Source organism: Cloeon dipterum, chromosome 2 (assembly GCF_949628265.1).
Source record: "Cloeon dipterum chromosome 2, ieCloDipt1.1, whole genome shotgun sequence".
NCBI classification, from domain to species: Eukaryota; Metazoa; Arthropoda; class Insecta; order Ephemeroptera; family Baetidae; genus Cloeon; species Cloeon dipterum.
Window position 1 is genome coordinate 34,008,005 of NC_088787.1, and position 22,790 is coordinate 34,030,794.

Here is a 22,790-nt window from a genome sequence, read left to right on the forward strand (position 1 = left end):
AGATTCAATGTTGGCGATGTAAAACAATCTAGAGCGGTTAAACCCAATAAAGAATCTAATTAATTCATTAATTCTCAGAAAATTTTCCATTGCCACCGCGTGATAATAGCTGCTGAGAGTGAAGAATTGATAAAACACTGGAAGGAAAATAGACCTCAGCAGGGGCCAGCAGTTTTAATCCCAGATGTCACCCCTGAAACTTTTGAGGCAGCCATGAGGTATGATAGTAAAAACAAACAGTTTTCGTCCAGTTTTCAAAATTAACAATTATTCCAGATTTGTGTATGGCTTGAAACCCGAATCGCTGATGGAGAACGATTTCGCTTTGACGAAAAACGTTTTGAAATTCGCTTGTGACTGGAAAATGAAATATTTAATTAAAACTGCGGTCAAGGTGTGCTTCAAATCCTTCTCGGCCCCTTCTCATTTGCTGGAATTGCACCATCTTTTCACAAAGCATTCCTTACTAGTGGAGGCAGAAGAAATTATGAAGGTATGTATTGATTTATCAATTGAGTTTGTGCGTTGAATTGGAACATTTGATAGTTAAGAAGCTATGATTTTAGTCATTTATATTTCGCGCGAATATTATCAACTTTTTACTCAAATGTTAGTTCCAATGACGCGTTTGTAACAGCAGACCGGTGCGATAATTTTATTAGCAGCTCTATAAATTTTGGTGCCTTAATGTTTCAGTTTAATCGCTGTGATTTTGCAAAGTGATATTAAGCCAAATTGAATTTCTGTAGGTGATCTGCGACAAGGGTGGCGCGGTGTTGACAACTCTAAAATCTTCGACTGTTGAAAAACGACGTGGTGTGCACAAAGATACCATCAAAGCCTTACTAGAACAAGATTCCATCAACTTGTTCAGTGAGAAGGACTTGTATGACGCCATCGTGAGTTGGAGTAATGCACAAGAACAAGAGGCTGACGAGGTGGTAAGCGATTTCAAGGAACTGCTCCAAAAGATCAGGTTCAAAGCCTTCAGTATAGAAGATTTTTGCTGTCTTCTTAACGAACATCAAGAGACTGATTTTTTAACTAGAAACGACAAACATGAATTGTTAACATATTGTCATACCCAAAATGAGCAAAAACGTATATCCAGTAGCTTGTCAGAGCTTGACGTTCGCTCTGGACATAGAGGCAGATTTGATCCAATCAGCGCTAAGAAAGTGTGTCTCCATGGCACAATCATCCCAAATATAACAGGGACAAGAAGCCAAAACCTAAAAGTCAGTGCCGACCTGTATCTTCTTTCAGTTTGGCTGTCCGACACGCGCATCCAGCAAACTAGTGCAGAAGAGGTGCGTGTTAAGATTAAGCGGCAGATTAAAAATTCTACTGATTCGCCTACACCAGATGATTTTACCATGAGGTGTGATCAAGTGCCAGATGACAATAAAATTAGGCTGCTGGAACCTTTTCTGTTGGAGGCTGGAATTACATACAACATCACTTTGGTTGAAAAGGAGACAAACAAGTTAATCAAAGGCTTCGCGCCCGGCGAATTTGGATGCGTTGATTACCAGATTACAATCAGTGGTGGTCCAAATGTCCAGCTTAGTTGTACAGGAGCTGGGGACATATGTGATTTTGAGTTCGCTCGCCCTCTGACCCAAAATGCAATTTTATGATCTGCTTTTTAAACGGATCATTTACTGCGACTGAATAAAATCAGGAAAAATCGACATTTTTTGTAATTAAAATTGTAGCATAAAGTGCACTTATTGATACTGCTTTTAGTATCAGGACCATTAATTGAATTTATTTGAACTGAAATTAGACGCTCATATCTTTTAGTAAGAGCAAGATGTACGATATAGTCAATATTATATTTATTCCAAATTTTTAACATAAGATATAATATGTATAAACCAATTTGTATTATGCATCTATTAGAAAATGCTGCATTTTAAACATAATTTTCTGTTTTATCTATGGAAAAGAATTTTATTGAAATAAATCAAATGCAATAGAGTAAAAGAAAAATGAATTTTAATCAAATAAGGACCGTGAGCTTGAGAATTTCAGGTTGAGAGCATGACTTTTAATGCGCTTATTATCTATTTCTAATCCTCTCAAAGAAGTTTGTCTGGATTTTTCCAGATTGAGAAAGTTCAATTAGTATCTTCTAACAAGTAAAAAGGATTTTTGTATAATATCACAAAATTTCTGGAAAGCTTTACTTTTAATTTAAATTAAATTGCGTGAACTGGACGTGCCAGGATGGGTGAGTGGGAGACAAACACTGAAAACTGAATAACTATAGTAAAATTGTCACTGGAAAATACATTACATATAGTGAATAAAATGTATGTGTATATAATATCATAGTGGCTGTGGAGGCCGTGGAAAACTGAGAGAGCGGGTTTGATGCACCACCGGCGAGATGTCCCTTTTTTAAGTCTGGGGCGTCTCAATGTCCTTTCCAAGAAAATAAAGAAGCCACAGCTTAGAATATAAGCATTTCTTTCATTTTAAATTGTTTAAATTGCAAAATTAATGAGATCCGAGGATTCAAACTATTCCATCAGTTTTCATTTGCCGGTACAAAATTCTAAGAATTCGTCTTGCTTTGTGAAACAGCACGATGTTGAAGCATATTTATCATTTTTCTTAAGCATGTCAGTCATGCGCCTCTCTGCCCACGCATTTTCTTTATACAGCCGCAAATTCGTTTCCCCCTATTCAAACTATGAGCAGACACTGACGGGGTAGGTTATAAAATTCAGCGGCACACATAAGGACCACTCGAATTTTTGCTATCTCTTTGCATCATCTCTCGAAATCACAGCCTGTCAGCTTTAATTTCAGAAGTTTTTAAGGTTTGTTTAGGACTCGTCTTGAGCTTTTTATACATTCAAATAATTACTTATGAACTGAGTCACTGTTTTCAGCAGCTTTAATGCAACAAAATATTTCATATCTTTTAAGTACATATAGCTGAAAAATTAATTTTGATTAAAATTAACTTTCTAAAATATATATATTTAAAGCGCGAAAAGAATCGGAAAATATTACACGACATATTTATAGTGCTGTGTCCATTTTACAAGTTAATTTTTATCTTTTTATTTTGCAAACTTATTGATGTTTTTGAAAATTCAACAAACCCAATCCAGTAAGCAGAAAAAGAAAATATCGTCAGCTTTTGGATAAAAATTTAAGTTATTTTAAGAATATACTGTGAGCAGAGACCCGCATTTTATCGGTATTTATTTGTTCAATTCCTAAAAAATTTTGTAGTATTCTAAAAGGAATTTGAGACATTTTTCTCTTTATATTACTCAAGCAAATTATTTAAATGTGTGACCGTCTCAAATTTTTAGGGGAAGAACAGAACTCTGTAAAGTCCAGCAAAAACCACTAGTCAAGGATTAGGAAATATTTTATTCGTTTGATCACTGTTTAGTGACATGATCGATCAAATTTATTTTTATACGGTTTTAACTTTAACATCACTTGTTATTTTTAGCACAAACATGGCAGTCGCAACAGCCTTGGCTAATATAAAGAATGAGTATATGGAAGATGTAAATAATAAGATGCTGGAACTGTTGCTTTCTGGAGAGTACTATGACTGCACTGTAAAGGTTGGAAATAATTCTAACCCACCGCAGGTAAACAAAGCGGATACCTTATTTCGATTTCATTTTAAAATATACATAAAAAATTGTACATTATTTTTCAGTTCTTCAAGTGTCACCGCGTAATACTCTCCCTTGCAAGTGACGTGTTTTTCAATTCTTTTAAAGATGCCAAAATACATAAGGATAAACCAATTACCTGCTTCGAAACATTTAGCTCTGGAATAGTAGTAGCAGCCCTGAGGTACAAGTGTGATAATTGCGATTCAAATTCACTTAGTTTAATTAATACACTCGCCTCGAACATCCAGGTTCGTGTATGGTTGTGACACAAAAACACAGAATAACGACTTGGAATTCAATGTGGAATTGATCAAATTTACATCACAATGGAACATGCTAAAGTTAAGGGAGATCACGGCCTGGAACTGCCTAAACTTATTTGATCTCCCTGTTGACGATTTGCTCTGGTTGCACTTACTTTTTACGTTCTATAAGGACATGGCAAATGAGAAGGAAAGGACAATGCAAGTAAGTGTTCTGAGCAAGCATGCATTAATTTGATTTGATTTTAATTTCGATTTTCCAGTTGATCTCCCAAAGGGGCGGTGAAGTACTTAAGTCCATGCATGAAGCTTGTGAAGAGAAAAGTAGTTTTGAAAATTTAGAGGACACTATTCAAGCCATTTTTAAGGAAACATACATCAATATTGGCAGTGAGAAGGACTTCTTAGACGCCCTCACGAGATGGGGGGAGGCCCAAGTTGGAGGGGCTAATGAAATGTCAACGGCAATAATCCGGGTTAAGGTCTCCGAACTTCTTAAAATGGTCAGATTCAAAGCTTTCACCGCACGAGACTTTGCTCAGCTCTTCATGGATGACTCGTCCATTCTCACTCCTCAAGAGAAAATGAGCATCTATAGCTTTGTCCACACACAGCAGGGACCTTTACTTGAAAGCCTGATAGGGTTGGATTTGAACTCAGGGTGGAGATGCCGGTTTCATCCTGACACAAAGATTGTGCTCCTCACATCTAATGAGGTCAAAGATGATAATCAGAATAGTCAATGGCTCATACCTGAAAGAAACACGTACTTGCTCTCAGTGGGAGTTGACGCGAGCAAATACTTGAAAGTCAACAAGAAGTTCTATATTAAGATTGGCATTGGAGTGAAAAGTGAAGATGATGGAACAGTAGCAACGTTTGATTCATCATTTTTTTCCGGCTCAGACAACATGGAGCAAAAGAACAAAATGATCAGACTGACCATGCCGTATCTGCTTGAAAAAAAAATAATTTACACGGTGTACGTGACTGAGAGCAATCAGCCGACGGAAAGGTTGATGGAATGTGAATTAGGTTCTGCTCTTAATGTGGCCTTCCCTGGCATCCAGACTGATTGGATACTGACGAGCGGCGGTACGGGTGAAATCATCGCCTACGAATTTGGTCGCCCAATATCACCTTCATAAATGGAATAGATGCTCTAATATTAACGCGTCAACCATCCGTCCATTGTCAAATCTTTACATTTAACATGTCATTATATTTTCATTCGCAGATTGCATTTTGTTTTGAACTCAAAATATCTTTTTGTATTTTGTATCAAATCATTTTTAAATATGCAACTATCCTGATTATAATTTCAACATGTAAACAAAAAGCTCTCAAGAATTTTAGGAAATAAGTGTCAAATTAAATTATAGCATATTATAAAAACACAAATTTTATATAAAAATGTATATGGTTCATTTTCTTGGCCTCTTATAAGATGCTGCATTATTTAACACATTTTAATGAGGACTATAAGCTAGGTTAGTTACTAAAGTGTATTGCCAGCGTAAAAAATTAAATTAGAACTGCATTTTAGTTACTGTGCAGTGACCTGGCATGTCACTAAATTATTTTATTCTCTTCAGAGCGGTCTAACCAATTAACCAAATAAAATTCTTTCTGCTATTTCTGTATCTCATTACAAATGCCCATATGGGAAACAAAACAAACTTAACTTGTACACTATATATCCATTAAATTAAAATTCAGCTACAAAAGTTATACATAAGTACTCTCTTTTAAAATTGTGCAAAATAAAATGAGAGAACTGAGAGAGGTATTTTGCAATTAAATCAGCAGTTTTTGTGAGCAAATGGCAGGAAAATTCAAAGAGACTTCTTTTATGGAACAGCTTCCCTCTCGATTGAAATCTCTTTTTTTCATAATTTTAGTTAATTGCTTTTTCTTTTTTTTAATTAAGTGCATATTTTTTTAATGAAATAGAGGAGTCATCTTTCTTAACAATTATTATCCCCACAAATAGCTGAAATAAAGCATGCCTCACCAGCAAGGCCTGCTATCCGAATCACTTAACGACAGTGAATTCAGGAAAATCGTTGACATTTTTGGCAACCAGAGTGTGCATGTCTAGGCCTTGAGATATTAGGGGCATTCCCTTCCTTGGCTAAATCCTCACTGCATTCGTTCACACTTTAAGAGTAAGGAGAGTCTCCTTATTTTAGTGTTGACCCAGACGTTTTGGCAGCCGTCGCATTATTGGTGAGTGCGATTTTTTTCACTGTGTTAAGAAAAATATATTAACAAGCGATAAGGCCTAATTTGATAGATTTTGACCATATTTTCTGATATTAAATGTTTTTAGTAAATAGACATTTAAATCTGATTTTGCTTTTACAGTCAGCCTGCTTTTATTTTGGTTCAGTTGGTTGACTTCCTAAAAGTTCAATAATGTAACAAAAGCACAACGTATACTTTAAGCTGACTAGAATTCAACTCTATTTGACGGTAAATTTCTGGAAAAAGATACAGTTAGAAAAACGTATTTATTTGCCCTTAAAAATATAACCATTTTTCTATCTTGTGATACCACGTTTTGGGTAGAGACGTGCGTGGAATTTAAGCTTTTCATGGCATTTTTTCCTCTGGCCTTACAGCAAAAATTTCACATAAATTCCAAATATTATTTTTCTCAACGGTGAAAATCTGTTCTCTTTTGCTTTCTCTACACGAATGTTGCGATTGTGATTTTCACATCCGATCGGCGCCATCAATCAAAGAATTTTCCAGTCCTCACCTCTTTACCACAAAATTCATTTTCCAGTTTCAAAGCACTTACCCTAGCTGACGCGACGCGTTAATTTTTTTCCTAAGAAATATAAAGCAATACTCTGATTAATTTTAAAATTTAAACTATAAAAGAATCTGAATTAATTTCCGCAGAGCGTAGAGCCATTCATTCAAATATTTAAATTTAACCTACAATATTTGTTGGTTTCTTATTGTAATGCCATGAATTTGAAAGCAGTATAATGCGTGGAATTTAAGTCATTCACGGAATTAGATTTTCTCTCCTTTTTGTGCTTGTCACATTTGACCTACTGCGTGTAATAATACACGTGTTTTCACTAACTGAGCGACAAAATATTTTGTACCCCGCTCTATTAAACGCACTTAAAAGTTATTTGGTTTTTTTAGCTTAATCATGGCGGCGGTACACCACCCAAATGGAAACAGATCTTTGCTTGACGCGCATCTCTCCGCCTTGAACGAGCAAAAGCTGAAATTGTACGAGAGTCAAAAGTACTGCGATTGCAGTTTCAAGCTTGTCAAAGTAAAACAATCAAGAGTGGCTAAACCCACAAAATAATCTAATTAACTCATTAATTCTCAGAAGATTTCCCGATGTCACCGCGTGATAATAGCTGCTGCGAGTCAAAAATTGATAGGATACTGGAATGATAATAAATCTCAGCAGGAGCCTGCAGTTTTACTCGATGGTGTCACCTACGCAACATTTGAGGCAGCCATGAGGTATGATGGTAAACTAACAGAGTTTTCGTCCAGTTTGCGAAAATAATAATTATTCCAGATTTGTGTATGGCTGCGAAACGAAATCGCTGGAGAAAAATTTCGCTTTGACGAAAAACGTTTTGAAATTCGCTTGTGACTGGGAGATCAAATATTTAAAGAAAGCTGTGGTCGCGGTGTGCTTCACTTGCTTCTTGACCCCTTATCATTTGCTGGAATTGCACCATTATTTCACAGAGCGTTCCTTACTAAAGGAGGCAGAAAAAATTATGAAGGTATATATTGATAAATCAATTGAGGTTGTGCGTTGAATTGGAACATTTGATATTTAAGAATCTATGATTTTAGTCATTTATATTTCGCGCGAATATTATCGACTTTTTTAACTCAAATGTTAGTTCCAATGACGCGTTTGTAACAGCAGACCGGTGCGATAATTGTATTAGTAGCTCTATAAATTTTGGTGCCTTAATATTTCCGTTTAATCGCTGTGATTTTGCTACGTGATATTAAGCCGAATTCAATTTCTGTAGGTGATCTGCGACAAGGGTGGCGCGGTGCTGACAATGCTAAAATCTCGGAATGGTAAAGCACATATGGTGCACGAAGATACAATCGAAGCCTTACTACGACGAGATTCCATCAACTTGTTCAGTGAGAAGGACTTGTATGACGCCATCGTGAATTGGAGAAATGCCCGACAAGAGGCTGGCAAGGTGGTAAACGATTTCAAGAAACTGCTCCAAAAGATCAGGTTCAAAGCCTTCAGCGAAGCAGATTTTTGTTCGCTCCCAAAAGAACAAGAAGTGGATTTCTTAACTAAAAGTGTAAAAAATGATTTGTTAGAATATTGTACATCGTCAGGTATCGGTAAAACCCACCATGAGCCCAGCAGTAACTTGTCAGAGCTTGACGTTCGCTCTGGACATAGAGGCAGATTTGATCCAACCAGCACTAAGAAAGTGTGTCTCCATAGCAAAACCATCCCAAATATGACAGGGACAAGGAGCCAACACATACAAGTCAGTGCCAATCTGTATCTGCTTTCAGTTTGGCTGTCCAGCACTAGTGCTAAAGAGGTGCATGTTAAGATTAAGCGGGAAACAAAACCTTCTACGGATTTGTCTACATCAGTTGAGTTGACCAAGAGTTTTGATCAAGTGCCAAAAGACAATATGATTAGGCTGCCGGAACCTTTTCTGTTGGAGGCTGAAATTACGTACTACATCACTGTGACTGATAAAAAGACACGAAAGTTTATCAAAAGCATCGCTTACAGCAAACTTGGATGCGTTGATTTCCAGCTTACAACTAGTGGTGGCCAAAATGTCCAGTTTATAATTGCTAGTTCAGGTGCTGGGAACATATGTGAATTTGAGTTCGCTCACCCTCTGACCCAAAATGAAATTTAATGATCTGCTTTTTACACACGGATCATTTACTGCGACTGCAAAAACTGGCAAAACTTGAAAATCAGGAAAAATCAAAATTTTTTGTAATTAAAAATTGTAGCGTAACGTGGACTTATTGATACTGCTTTTAGTATCAGGACCATATAAATATTTCAGCTAAAATTAGACGCTCATGTCTTTTAGTATGAGCAAGAAATACAATGTATGTATAGTTAATTTTACTGATACATAATTTTTAACATGAGATATTATGAACTAATTTATGCATCTATTATAAAATTCTGCATTTTGAACATATTATTATATTTTTATCTATGGACAAGAATTATTTGGAAATAAATCAAAAGCAAATAGTAATAAGGATAAAAAAATGAATTTCAATCGAATAAGGACCGTGAGCCAGAGAATTTGAGGTTGAGAGCATGACTATTGCGCTATTATCTATTTCTAGTCCACTCAAAGAAGTTTGTCTGGATTTTTCCAGATTGAGAAAGTTCAATTAGTAACTTATAACAAGTAAAAAGGATTTTTGTATAATATCACAAAATTTCTGGAAAGCTTTACTTTTAATTTTATTAAAAATGCGTGAACTGGACGGGCCAGGATGGGTGGGTGGGACACAAACAACACTGAAAACTGAATAACTATAATAAAATTGTTACTGAAAAATACATTACATATAGTAATATATATAGTAAAAATGAATTTGTATATAATATCATATAGTAATATATACATAAAGCTAAACTGCCCTGCCTAATCTAGGCCTGATGCCTGATCTGGTGCTCCTCAACTTTGACGTCGTCCGTCGTCTCGTGGCGATCATCACTGCGATGAAAAGCAAAGCTAGAGAGCCGAGGGCCCCGCAGTAACATCACATCTGGCAACAATCAGTCCAGTCGCCACAATTTGGAATTTTGGGTCATCGTCATCCCTGTTATACAGTAACAGTACCATAGTTTTTACGGTTTTTACAGTTAAAGTTGTTACATACCAATCATACCATATAGCGAGCGCTCGCACCAGTAAATTTAATTAAGAAATGAGTTCCGCGAGTTCCGATTCTGACTATTCTGACAGCTAAATAAATAATAATAATTGGATCATTGGAGGAGGCAGAGGCACGATTGCGAGTGAGCAACAACGGAACTGATTGTGAACTGGGAGAATGTAAGTTAAAAGAAAACAAACGCATGTTTGCATTTGGATTGATTTGCATGCACAAAATTCACATTGACAGACTCGCTGATCACTGACTGAAGGAGAAAATTAAACTCTGGACACTCTAATCTTGGAATAGTTGGAATTCTAGGTCTTCCTTTTTACGTAAGTATGTATGTAGGCATGTAGATATTAATTTTATTATACATTACATCGGTATGCGTTCATCATTATGTATGATGTAATTATGGTAATTATGTAACAAACTAGTTTTCTGATGAATTCGTAGCAGAAAACGTGTATTATTATTTATTATGTACATAAATACTAGATACTCTTGACATACAATAGGAAATTTTAATTGACCTAAATTCAATCCATACATATGTACCACAAGCTCATTTGAATGTGAATTTACATTTACGAGTATGTATATGAATTAAATAATTATATCTGCATCACTTTTGACATCCAGATTAAATTATTCATGCATCCGCGGCGGACTTCTCTAAAATGAACGGGGGAAGGCTGTCCTTTCCTGACGGCCATGCGGACACCTGGGACGAAATGGACAAGATCATCTTTGGTGACTTCGCCAACAAGTTTGTGCTTACATTGTTCCGGTGAATTGCATTATTTCTAATCAACCCTTTTTTGCATCCAGAGAGCGATTGAAGCAGCTGAGCACGGATCCATTACTCGTGTCTGCACTGGCTGCGGATGATTCATTTCCCGACCAGAGTGAGTTAATTCTGCCCCATTCGATTTTCACTGAGGACCAAAGTGGCAGCAAACGGAAAGGCAGGAGGCTGTTGGGCGAGGATCACCGTTACAGCGCCTTCAAATACAAGCAGTTTTACAAGGATCTTCAGACAGAAAGGGTTGTTTGGATGACGAATTCCATGTCCTGCACAGGTTGATGTAAACGCTTGTATTTTCACAGGACCGATTCTCGTATGAATCGCCTCTGAAACAGCATTTGAATAGCCCACTGGACAGCCGAGATGAAGAGAGGCATGAGCTGCACCTTCGGGAGATGCCGCGAGTGTCCATGATGTCGACTGGCAAACAGAAAATGTACATCAGACTGAAGGCCAAGCTTGGCAAGACGAAAGAGCATGATGAGGAAAAGAACAAACTCTTTAAGGTTTAGAGAGCCCCAGTCTGTTTCACTGTGTGATGTTAATACTTATAAAATACAGGTACTCCATCGTGTTGTGCAGAAGGAGCAGAGGGACTATGTGTCATTCTGTTTGCGACAGGCAAAGTATGTAAAGACCATTGATTACGAAGCTGTTTTGCCAGGATTGATCACCTACATTGAACGAGCCCTGTTTGTAAGCGATATTTATTTAAAATATAATTTATATTTTTACAATAAATGTACATCAGCACCGGCAACATAGTGTTCCAGCTGATTATGATGCCCTGTATCACCTTCACTCAGCCATTGACTTTGACGTGCCTTTCAAGAAGGAAATAGTGCTGCAGCCTGAAATGCTGCTTTTGGCCCTGGTAATTTCCAGGAAAATTCTATATATTAATTCTGTGTGTATTATATTTGATCATTTTTTCTGAACAGGGGCAAGTACCATACACTGACATGTCAAGCAATTTCTACCATGGAGCGTCATTGGAGGAATTTGGCCGCAATTTGGAGTTCTTGTTGCCTTCCAATGACCAGCTTGGGCACAGGTCAAAGGAACAAAATGGGCCTTGCGTTTACAAAACTCCAGGTTAACTATAAGTTTATTCTTATAAGAGAATATTTATTATATTTGTTGTTTAACAATCCTGTTTCAGTGAGTTGTGATCCAAACGCGTTGCATTTTGCTGCGGAGACCGAAGCAGAAATTGTGACGTGTTCGAGCGTCATGGAGCTGCTCACTGATGTGCACCCATACTCTTTGCATAATTCAGCCACCCGCAGAGACATACCAGTGATGGTCAAGCTAATGCAGCGTAGGCGTGATATTCCCTTTCTTTAATGTTGCATAATGGCTCTTATTTGAAATGTAGAGACTGATGGTACAACAAAAAAGGTTGTTTTCCTGGACAAGGCGCTGCCTCCACTAGAAATGACTTTGTACGATAAGAAAATCTGGGCTTGCAGAAGAGCTGTCAGAGAGCTGTTTGCATCTTGGGACGTCAATGTTTACAGGTAAGACGGTTAAATTTTATTTATGCTTTGAAAGCGTGCTTTTTGTTTTCTACCTTCTAAAAGTTTGTTTAAGCTTTTTTAATTTTAATATTCTCTTGAGGTGATATATTTTCCAATTAAGGTATTTTTCATCTGTGTTGAACCACAATCACGGTTATGTCGGTGTCTCCTGTGCTAAGGGGTGTACAAATTATATTAATATACTAATCAAAACCAGTAGACTTTAGCGCCTGCTTGACGCTGCTATGCTAATAACTTTTTTCTCTCATTTTGTGTCCTATAAACTAAATTTAGCCTTGGCTTCAATTAAATTCCAGTTCATGTATTTTTTTTTACCGCGGTGCAACAGCATATGTTTTCTCTCTGCAGAAATTTTAGCTAGGTTTTACCTATAACCCACTTTAGCTCTTATATTGGGTTGAAAGTATTTTGCCATTAATTTTCTGGTGAAATTTACCATTTTACAAAATGCCATTAATGAGTTATATTTGATCTTTGATAATTATACTAGTAGCCATGTCACTTTGAGAACTGTTCTAAAAAAGGGAAAAATAAATAAATTATTCTTGACTCTACTTTATTTGCAGATTTGATGACTCAAATGATGGCGGAAGGAGCAATGTTGCAGCGTCAAATGACAATACAATATGCGACGACGTTGAAATGCAGGATGAGGACAGCGAGAGTGAGTGCTTCCCCCTGCCGCCACCTCCAAACCAAAACGTCACCTATGGATTGTACAGTCTGTGCTCTAGTGACGGAGAAGGCCGGAAAATCAACCTGGTTGTCAGGTCTAGTTACCACGCGTACGAGGTCAGTTTTGAAATTGTGTAAATAAAATGCACTCCCTCATTAAAATACTGTGATTTAGATGAAGAATGGCAGGGACAAGCCTAGCTTCTTGCATTTGTCTGTGAAGCTGGAGCATCAGCCTGAGTATGGCGCGCAGTGCACCACCATCAGCGAAATTTCAAGAGAGTGGATGGCTTTGAAGCTGAGAAAAGGAGCCGCACTCGCCAGAGGTTAGTTTTATCTTAATTTTCAAAACCTCTTATAATTTATTGTTGTCTTATTACGATAAAATTTGACAAGGAAGAATCACTGATTTTGAAAGAGTGTAATATTCTTAATAATTTTAGTGCGTGTTGATGCCAAAACGCTGAAGGTGATCCAGGTGGAGAAGAAGTCGATGAAGGCTGTGCAGCAGGAGTGCCGCGTGCGAGGCATGAGTATCGAGGGCAGAGCCGCTTCGCTGCACCACACCTTCAGCAAGCTGTCCAAACTTGAGCCTGGCAGCTACCTGTTGCAGTTGATTCCGATTGAGGGCTTGGCGCGCTTGCTGGAACATGACACCTCGGGGACTAACCTCCGTGGGTGAGTGGAAGTCAATGAATATTCAAAATTCTCGGTTTGGTTTCAATTTTTTTATGTCTTCAAAGAGAGTAATTATTAATGGGTTGAATAAGCAAAAAATCCTCTGTTTTTAAGCATTTAATGAGTGTAAATCGTCTTAAATTTAGGTTCTAAAGAAATCTCTGCCTGTACTTTAAGCCAAACTCCTGAAACTCGAAACACCTTTGTTTTAAACGAAATATTTTCTTGTCCAGTGGCAGTTACTTCAACTTGCACCTGCACTTCCGAAGAGCAAACCACCTGATTGGGCCGATGAGCCACGTGCCATACTCACTGATTGATCCTTTAGTGGCCACTCCATATCACACCAGGAATGAAAGGATCCCGGCCACATTTCTTCCAAAATGCGAGGTGGCCAAAACCCCACCAGCTGAATCTCTTCCTGGGTAATTTTTTTATTGCCTTCTCTCTCCCTCTCCCTTTCTTGAACCTCTTTTTAATCTTTTGGATGCTCATTTCTAGAACCAGTTACCAAACTGTTCCAACTCTGGCTGATATGGAGGTAGAACCTGATCAAGACGCCGATCTTGATGTAAGCGACAGTGAGAGTCTGGTTGAGTGGATGGCCGATACGGAAACAAGAAGCATCGCCAAGCAGCTTGAGGAGGAATTGGTCGAGGACAAAAGCGAGAAGCAGGGAACGTTCTTGATGCCCAACAGGGAGGACCCAGACATCATGCGCATCATCATGGAAATGCAGGTGCAGTCTCCCATGTCTGCGCTCTGTTCCACCAAGGCGGGGAGCAGTGTCGCGCCTTCCTTCATTGCCTAAGTACAATTTTTGCAATTGTTTCATTCATCGTGACGAAATTAACTATGATTAGGATTAGTTCAGTTTGAGTTTGGACAATTCAACCTAATTATTATGGCTAATAAGATGCAATTGAATTTTACTGTCACCTGGTTCATAGTGTCTGCATGGTAAATATAGTATTTATTTGTTAAATATATGTGATTTAATATTTGAAATGAGGGAGGGGTCAGTAAAAGCTTCTAATATGTTATAAGTTTTGCTGCCTGCTGCTCAGTCACTATATTAGAGTCCTCATGGACGGTACTAACTTAATCAAAACCATATTATTATATACTAGGGGAGGGGGCGGCTACAAACAAAGGTTTAAAACTTAACCACATTATTTTAATCTGAAATAAATAGAGAATTTGTGCATGAACCCCATTTTATTCTCAAAAATCACAAAGTAGTTATATTTTTTATAATATCGTTTTTCCTGTAACTGCGAGTTGACAAAAACGAGAATTTGTGTGAAATTACTATCTTTGACCACTCTTTACACTTCTCGGTATAATAACCTAGGAATGTAATTGATTGAGAATTGAGGAGTGTGCGAAAAGAGGCTATGAATGAATGGAAGACGGATGAAGTAACTTTTCAAAACGTCCAGTTTAAAATATTTCTTTGTGTCAAGTTTGGCCATTCTGAACAAAAATAAACTCGTTTGTTCACACTATTTCACTCTGGTTCACTATGATTGCTCATTCAATATTTTTATTTACATTTACTCAGAAGTAGAGTAGAGCTAGGAGCGGGTTAGGAGCTGTGAAAAGAGAAAAGACCCTGTCAGTGTCACCAACGGAGGTTGGGGCTATATCGTTGATTGTTGCACTCCAACCTTGTCCTCTTATGCTTACATCAGCTTACAATTAGACATGTTTGAATTTTTTTCCGAAGAGAGGGGGATTGTTCAGCCAAAGCTTTGGCAGCCAAGTGCCTTTCTAGGCCGGGATGCATTTTTCTGCTGGCGGGCTGCAAAGCTGTTTAGATCACGTTCATTTTTCTCACCTGCCGGCGTGGCGTGGCGAGGCGGGCGCGCGACCGAAGAAAGGAAAGGGAGCGGTTGGCCCTTGAGAAATCAAGATAGCGGCTGCTTTCACCGGGCCAGCTTGCAGTCGCTGACAAATTGAGCAGTCTGTCTCGTCCCGTGGCGGCGACATGCAGATTTTTGTGTTGCTCCCCCCGCCAGCCAGATTTATGGCCGCCTGTCGCTCCGGCAATTCGCACCTGCCCTGCCCAATGCAATATCGCGTGCACCGAATGATGCTCTCTTTTTCATCCCCTGCGCGGCGTAATGCTCCTCCTGGTCGTTTGTCTTCATTCCCATGCGCGCACTCGTGTGTGTGCACCCTCCTGACACGTTATATTGTTATTGCCCGTTGTGTCTGCAGCCACTTTTTATACAGGCCAAGAAGAATGGCCTGAAAATGGAGCGAAAGGATATAGTGCTCGATATTCTGTCTGGATGGGAAAGGATTTCTGTCCATTTAGGTTGTACTGTAAGATATTTTCCTTCGTTCATACTAACACCACCAATTTAACTTTTTTACTGTTATCAGGAAGAAATAAAATTATCAATGTTTCCAACTAAAGCCAAAATTTGAAAATAAATTGGATTTTACTTTACTAGTCCTAATCAAGCCGTCAATGCTTGTTGCAAAGTAAAAATCCGAGCGATGCTTGGGGGTAGAGTGCAGACTGATATTCGCCAATTTTTTACTTGCAGTTATGAGTTTTTTCGGATTTGGGACCATTGTGAACGCTTTCCGCGACGCTACTTATTGTTAGTTTCCTAGATTGGGCTTCTTCCAATGAGGCTTGTGAGTCTGTTATCTGTATTGGGCGTGAGTTTTCGCAAGTTGGTCGCTATAAGTGTATGGCCCATTTCAAATATTATAAACTAACAAAAGGTTACGACTTTTTCTTTACTAGAATAATTTTTTACATTAATTTTAATTATTTTTTTATTTTAGTTTGGGCCACGGTCAAACCTTGTTAGTTTGTTCCCTGCTGTAGTGTGGAAGGCACTACCCAAAAATTTATCATCAGGTTTACTTTCTTTTGTGATAAAAAACAACCAAACAACTCATTTTCATTAATCCTTCCTGTTTAAATAGCTGGCTTCTTCGTCGACCATTTATCGCATCCAGTGTCAATGAAAAGGGTGGAAAAAGTTTTCAAAACACAGTATTATCTTTATTATATTCTTAATGAAAGCAATTATCTTTAGAAGAGAGTAAAGAGATCGCATTATTTTCAAAAAGGCAGTTTTCTGTTTATTTGTGTACAAAACGACAGAGCGCAGAGGTGATTAATGGTCTCCCGCGCTGGCCAAAAGGGGAGAGTGTGTAGGCCTTTGCTCCATTGTGCTGTGGAGTGAACGATATATACACATTTTTTTCCACCCTATTTTCAATTCCAGGCAAGGTTGTGCGGTAACGACCCAGCGGCCGGTTCCTTCGTTTCGAAGGAGTCACGGGTTCGAATCCCGGTCCTGATGACCCTTTTTGCTGCTATATTTAAATGGATTTTATACTTTGAAACCAAATTTTTTGAATTTTATTTGTAGATTTGCTTTACTAAAGTATTTTTTCAGTTTTAAATGCATTTTTTGTTAAACTATACTAAGCAATAAACCAACTTTAAAAGCGTCAATTTGGACAGTTTTTGTGTGTTCTATAAGCTTCCAACATTGTATATTTTAACGCCATCTTAAATTTCCAATTTTCGTTTACTGCGATTTCAGATTCGATGCTTTTGGTGAAGACGATTTAATTTTAATCTTTTGTTGCGGACCTCCTTAGCTCATGTAAGACATGTACTCCGTTAAATCAAAACCTCCCCCTTTCCCCGGTGATAGTTGTTATCTCAATGGTTTAGTTAAAAACTGAAAAGTTAAATCCTAAGAGTCTAAACTCCGCAACAATTTCCGCAATTTCAGTTAAATTCCAATTCCATATCTTAGCAACTGATATTGTGGCAAGGCTGTCGAGAAATGGACGCGTTTTCTAACAGTGCGTGCAGTCCCGGAAGTTGCTTGCTGGCCACGTGGTAGTTTTCGAGCAAACACGAGAACGTAGGCCGGCCAATTAGGCGAGTGGAAAAGCGGCTGCAAAAATCAAACGCACAGAAGAATTGCTGTAGGCGTAGGCTCTCGCGTTCCCCGGGCGCCGCAGAACCCCTTCGCGAGCAGTCGAGCAAGATAAATTGCGCCGCCTTTTCCTTGAGCGGCTCGCACTGACCGACCTGCTCTTGCTTCAATATCCGCCACCGCAGCCGCTCGCTCTCTCGCTCTGTATATGTGCGTGCGTGTGTATAAATTGAATCTGGGCGAGCCCCTGCCGCGGAGGCCGGTTATGCAACCCGCGCGACCCGGCTGCACACGTAAGCAGCCCTCTCGGCTTTGATGTAGCCGCCCGAAGCGAATTCCTGCCCGCAACTCGATCGCGTTTGATTCGCGGCAACCGCAGCAACCGACTGGTTCCTCGACACACGCATCTACCTGCGGGCGCGTTTCAGCACAGACGCAATTAGACAGAATCAAACTACGCACGCCACCTGTAATTTAATCAAAGGTTGGCGCGCCAGCTCCTCGGTTGCCTCTCGACTAGTGGGGAAGTTAGGAGTTGCGCACGTAGATTAATTATTTGTAGAACATGCGGTTAACTGTTCGATAGTATATGGTTTGTGAGAACTTGGCAAGTCGATTATTTTCTTTTCCTCGGATTTTTTTCTACAATCAAACCATGGGAGTTTTGGCAGCCTAAAAATAATTTCCAATTCAAGGATTTTCTGAAGTCTTTTTATGACCAATGAATTTTGTTACTTCGAATATGGTCAAATTATTATTATTTTGTGAATAGGACCGGATTGGGGAACGCACTTTAACTGTCAATTGTGTCCGTGTCCATCCTAACTAAAATTCAAAATTGAATTACAAGTATTTGCTATGTTAACCAAAATTAAATAGATTTTAAATTTCAAAATAGCAATATAAACCTAACATCTTCAGTTGTGCTATTCTCCTAACAAACTATTAGCTCTGACAAAACAATAAAACTTCTCTGCTCTTCTCTGGAAATGCATCATTGCATGAAACCCAGTCCGTCTCTCTCTTATTGCTGTTTGTGCTCGAAATGACATGTCTACATGCTACAGCAGCGCAACAATGTAAAATACCCTTGTCGCGTGCACGCTACACGCGCGCTCGCTCGCGACGAACAACAATATCGGCGTAAAAAGGGCAGCTTGCAGCGGTGATAACCGCGCTCGCTTGCTCGCTCTGCCTGCTGTCGTGTCCGTGTATACTCTGAAATGTGCTTTGCGGCACAAAATTACTAGCTGCATTGCAACGGCTGGACGAGACGGACGGTCAACAGCCTTTTTACCCCACGCACGCCGCGGTACATTTTTCCGCGCCGCCCGTCAAAGAATTGAAGCGCCGCTTTTCCAGCCGGCTTCACCGCAGTGGACAGGTATTTTGCAATTTTACGGGTCAACTGAGACTTTTTGACTGCAGTCGGCCGCACCTACTCTTTATTTCTCCCTACTTTATGCGTCCCCAGCGCGGAGCGCTGCAAACTTTTCAATTTGCGTTTTCTACTTTTATGGTTTAATAAATAAACGCGGACCGGTGGGATTCGAACCAGCAGGATTTTTTTCATCGCACTTTCGAATGGCTTGCAAAGGTCAAACTCGTTGGCTTTGAGTTAAAAGAAGTTATTCCAGTCGAAAGAAAGAATAAATAAATGAACTAGTGCGCGGCCAGAGGAACACATTACTTTGAATCGTTCTTTTTCTTATCCTCAAAAGTATTTTCTCCATTAGGGTCGGCAATCGCGCACAGCTTGAAGAAAACGCGCGCTCACTGCCCAAGAGCAATTTCCATGCTAATGCACAAAAATAAACCTTCATTGTCCGCGAGTGCAGATCGCGACGGCTAGGACAAAAATCCAATAACCACTCCACGAAACGGGCAGTATCAAAGGCAAAAAGTAAACAAGCACCCGTGCCGTTCGCAAAGCGGAGAGCAATAAAAAAGCATTCGGAAGTAGAGCGGAAATAGGATTTCTCTCTTTCCCTCGATATTTCAAATTTTTACGATATTCCCATAACATGCACCAATACAAATATTCTTTAACAGTAAGTGCGCAGGATATCTAGGATCAGATGAAAAGTCGATTTTTGCAAATAATATTGTCAGTGCCAAATTTCGGGTTCTAACTATCATAATTTTAAAACCTCCACACAGTTTAACTCATCTCGACCTCACCTAAATAATTGAAGGGTTTTGGAGGTGCTCAACCTCCACCCCTTGGTAATATTACAGTAAGAAAATAATATCACATGTTGCGTGTCCACGGTCCGCAACTATTATAAATGAGTGAAAATCTATCCCAAACTGCCACCTTTTTCCGACATTGGGAAAGCTACTTAAACAATTACAACAAAAATCAGAGATGACATTTAAATTAATTTGATTAATTTCCTGCTCGTGCGTTTTTAAAATTTTTGCCAATCGTTTTTACCTTTTTCATACGCGCTTAAATTTCTTTCTAATTGGGTTGCAAGACTAACATTTACTCTGATAGCTGTGTAAATTTTCGAGTAAATCGGCTCCCTAGTGTTTGTTTAATGGACAGCGCTATCCGCCTTTTGAAAATTAAGATTTCATTTCGCTCGTAGAAGATTTCAGGTACACAACATGACGAGAGGATTTGAAACCAGTGATTAAAGAACAATGAAGGCCATTGTTAGAGAAAATTGACATGAGTTTTATGTGGCTAGTTTACAATTTTACACACTAGAGAGACAATTTTTCTAGGTCCCGAAAATAGTTATAATTGGCCTACTCCAAAATTCCTTTTTTTATTTAATATTTTTTATCCAATTCGATAAAATTTTAAGATATTTTGGAAGACGATTATTTATTAATTAATTCGTAACAAAACAAAATGTTTACCAAATTTCGCATATATTCTCCTAAAAATCTAAGTAATTGGATTTCATTGGATAGATTAATCAAAATCCATTTGAATAAATAACTAATATAAAAGGATATAATATAATTCAATCAAGAAATTGAACTTCTACTAATTTTCAATGCAAAATCAAGAAAACAAAATCACTTCAGGTCCACAATTCCGTAGAAATCCTCTTTTAATTTAAAAATCGCATAGATTTTATTTAATTTTAGAACCGTAGTAATTTTTTTTTCAAATTAACTAAGAACTCTATGTTATCCCTGCATAATCTATTCTCCAAAAGCAATCTCGTGGTCCTCCGTCAGCGCACTCTCACGTTTCACCCCCTGCAGAGTTAGGGACAAGGGTTGGGCGCAAAAACGTCAGGGACGGAAAAAAGGCGAGCGCCGGGAATATAAATAAAAAAGAGCCCGCGCGCGCAAACGGGCCGCTGTTTGCGTTTGCGGGCGCGGAGGCGGCCGGCGGAGGGCCGGGGTTCGGGGAGGGTGGGCCGGGGGCGGCTGCGCAGAGGAGGCTGGCTGCTGGCCCGGCTGCTCCGGTTCGCTGGCTCGGCTGCTGCAGCAGCGCGGCGGGCAAGCCAGCTCCTGTGTGAGAGAGTGTGTGTGTGTCGCACGCGAAACGAGCCGAGAATCGGGCTGAGACACACAGACATCTGACTGTCGGGGCGCGCCAGCCATGCAGCTCGGCCTGCGGGGGCTGCTGGTGTGCGGCCTGTGGGGGCTGCTCGCCCCCCGGGGACACGCGAACCCGGACGCCAAGCGGCTGTACGACGACCTGCTGTCCAACTACAACCGCCTCATCCGGCCCGTCAGCAACAACACGGACACGGTGCTCGTCAAGCTCGGCCTCCGGCTCAGCCAGCTCATCGACCTGGTGAGTTCCCCCGCCCCCGCCCGGCCTCCTCCCTCTGCCGGGGCCCCGCCACGGCGTCCCGAGGCCCTCGAGGCCCACCTCCAAATCGTGCAGGGGGCCCCCGCACCGACCGTTCGTTCGTCTCGTCGTTATATTTTGTGTTCGGCACGTATATACGGCGGCCGCCGCGTTTGCGCGCATTGATTTTCTTGTTTGTTTGTGCTTGAGCGGGCACACTTTTTTGTTTATTTATTTTCGCGCACTGTGACTTGCCGCTTGAAACGAGAGGCTGCCACTCATCACATCATTATTCTCGCGTACATTTGTTTACTTCTCTTTTGCAATTTTAAAAATGATTTGAAACGTGATTGATGGTGGTTCCATGGGGTGTTGTTGGAGCAGTTAAGTAGTCGCCTTCAGACCTTCAGAGGAATCAAAATTGCTCGTCATATGTCATTAACAGATTGGCATATTCGCTGACTTGAAATTAATTGAAAAAAATGTACTTCCATTATTCTTGAAAAATCTACAATTTTTAGCATCACGGTATTGCGAAGTTCATTTTTAAAATTATCTCGTTGGAGAGTACATAGGTTGTAACTGTAGGAAATTATTTTAATTACAAACTTCAATGCAGCGTACAGGAGGCACTGCCCAAAATAATTTTGTATTTTTATTAACGATCTAAAAGAAATTTTCTAAGACAGTCTTGTAACTTCAAAAATGTTCAGGATATTAGGAAAAGGAAAATTAATGCCTCATGGACGGAAGACAAGAGGAAAAACAAAACAGTATTCTGCAATTTTGAAATAGGGTAAAATAACACCCTCCCCACATTTTCAAATGCACACAGAATAATTAAATCATTAGAATTTTGCTAATTAAAGTTTTTATACAGCTATAGCTGTTATGAATGTAGAACTGGTTCAAAATTAAGGCCTATCAGTAAAACTAAGCTTGTGAGTTGTGAGTTAAAGGCTGAATTGTAAACCAACTAAAGATCAGACATCTCATATAACTGAGTTTTTTGTCATCAAAGAAAAATTATGAATTCAAATATACAATTAATGCGTATTTTATTGGAATTAAACACTATTTTAATTTAATTTTATTTATTTTTAAATACATTCTCAGAAGTGTGGGTGGGAGGTGAAACTTTTAATAAAATTGCTTTTATTTGAGACCTATTTGGTTAAAGTTTGTGTATTTCATTATAGAATTATTAAGATTTTGAATAGGAAATGGGAGGACATTATTTTCTAAGTGACGCTGCAGGATCGCATTTAATTCCACAGGTTAAAGTTAACATCTCAAATGAACATTATTTCCAGTTCATTTGATTCCTTTCTATTATATTAGATCTCGACAAAAAGCAAATAAATTAATCCTGAATCTATATAGATCTCCAATCGCAAATCAGTCTACGCAGCAAAATTTTCTTCAGTAAAAAGTCTGAGTATGCATGCAAATCGGCACAATTTGACTGGCAAATGAACGCATAAATTAATCCGACGCCCGCCATTAAATGTATTATTCAAGCGTGCTTGTATTTTTGCACTCGGTTCATAATAGCGGCTGTTCCACCCTCCTCGCCGAC

At 39.1% G+C, this 22,790-nt stretch overlaps 3 protein-coding genes across 3 annotated transcripts in view; all 3 read left to right on the plus strand.

Annotated features, from left to right (window-relative positions):
* Positions 1-9,873: 9,873 nt before the first annotated feature.
* On the plus strand, positions 9,874-15,033 carry LOC135937949 (little elongation complex subunit 2-like). The gene is made up of 15 exons (XM_065481325.1): positions 9,874-9,999; positions 10,070-10,155; positions 10,466-10,592; positions 10,655-10,871; positions 10,934-11,137; positions 11,193-11,327; positions 11,383-11,505; positions 11,573-11,726; positions 11,794-11,952; positions 12,010-12,151; positions 12,739-12,964; positions 13,023-13,173; positions 13,291-13,525; positions 13,759-13,950; positions 14,027-15,033. The coding sequence occupies exons 3-15, from the start codon at positions 10,504-10,506 to the stop codon at positions 14,334-14,336; spliced, it is 2,337 nt and encodes a 778-aa protein (XP_065337397.1). The 5' UTR covers positions 9,874-9,999; positions 10,070-10,155; positions 10,466-10,503; the 3' UTR covers positions 14,337-15,033.
* Positions 15,034-18,996: 3,963 nt separating this feature from the next.
* mal (maroon-like) overlaps positions 18,997-22,790 on the plus strand; it is a 216,676-nt gene continuing 212,882 nt past the window's right edge. The window contains exon 1 of the mRNA XM_065481328.1: positions 18,997-19,000. The gene's annotated coding sequence lies outside the window, so the exon portion shown is untranslated. The remainder of the gene's footprint in view (positions 19,001-22,790) is intronic.
* The window catches only part of nAChRalpha2 (nicotinic acetylcholine receptor alpha2), a 48,824-nt gene continuing 46,923 nt past the window's right edge, over positions 20,890-22,790 (plus strand). Inside the window, exon 1 of the mRNA XM_065481331.1 lies at positions 20,890-21,214. Coding sequence (XP_065337403.1) covers positions 21,017-21,214 — 198 coding nt within the window. The 5' untranslated portion in view covers positions 20,890-21,016. The remainder of the gene's footprint in view (positions 21,215-22,790) is intronic.

Excerpts from the sequence above, each read along its gene's own strand:
- LOC135937949 (XM_065481325.1), top strand. The coding sequence starts at position 10,504 with ATGAACGGGGGAAGGCTGTCCTTTCCTGACGGCCATGCGGACACCTGG. Across the intron at positions 11,138-11,192 it reads AAAAGAACAAACTCTTTAAG|GTACTCCATCGTGTTGTGCA; the intron begins GTTTAGAGAGCC and ends TATAAAATACAG. Across the intron at positions 12,152-12,738 it reads TGGGACGTCAATGTTTACAG|ATTTGATGACTCAAATGATG; the intron begins GTAAGACGGTTA and ends CTTTATTTGCAG.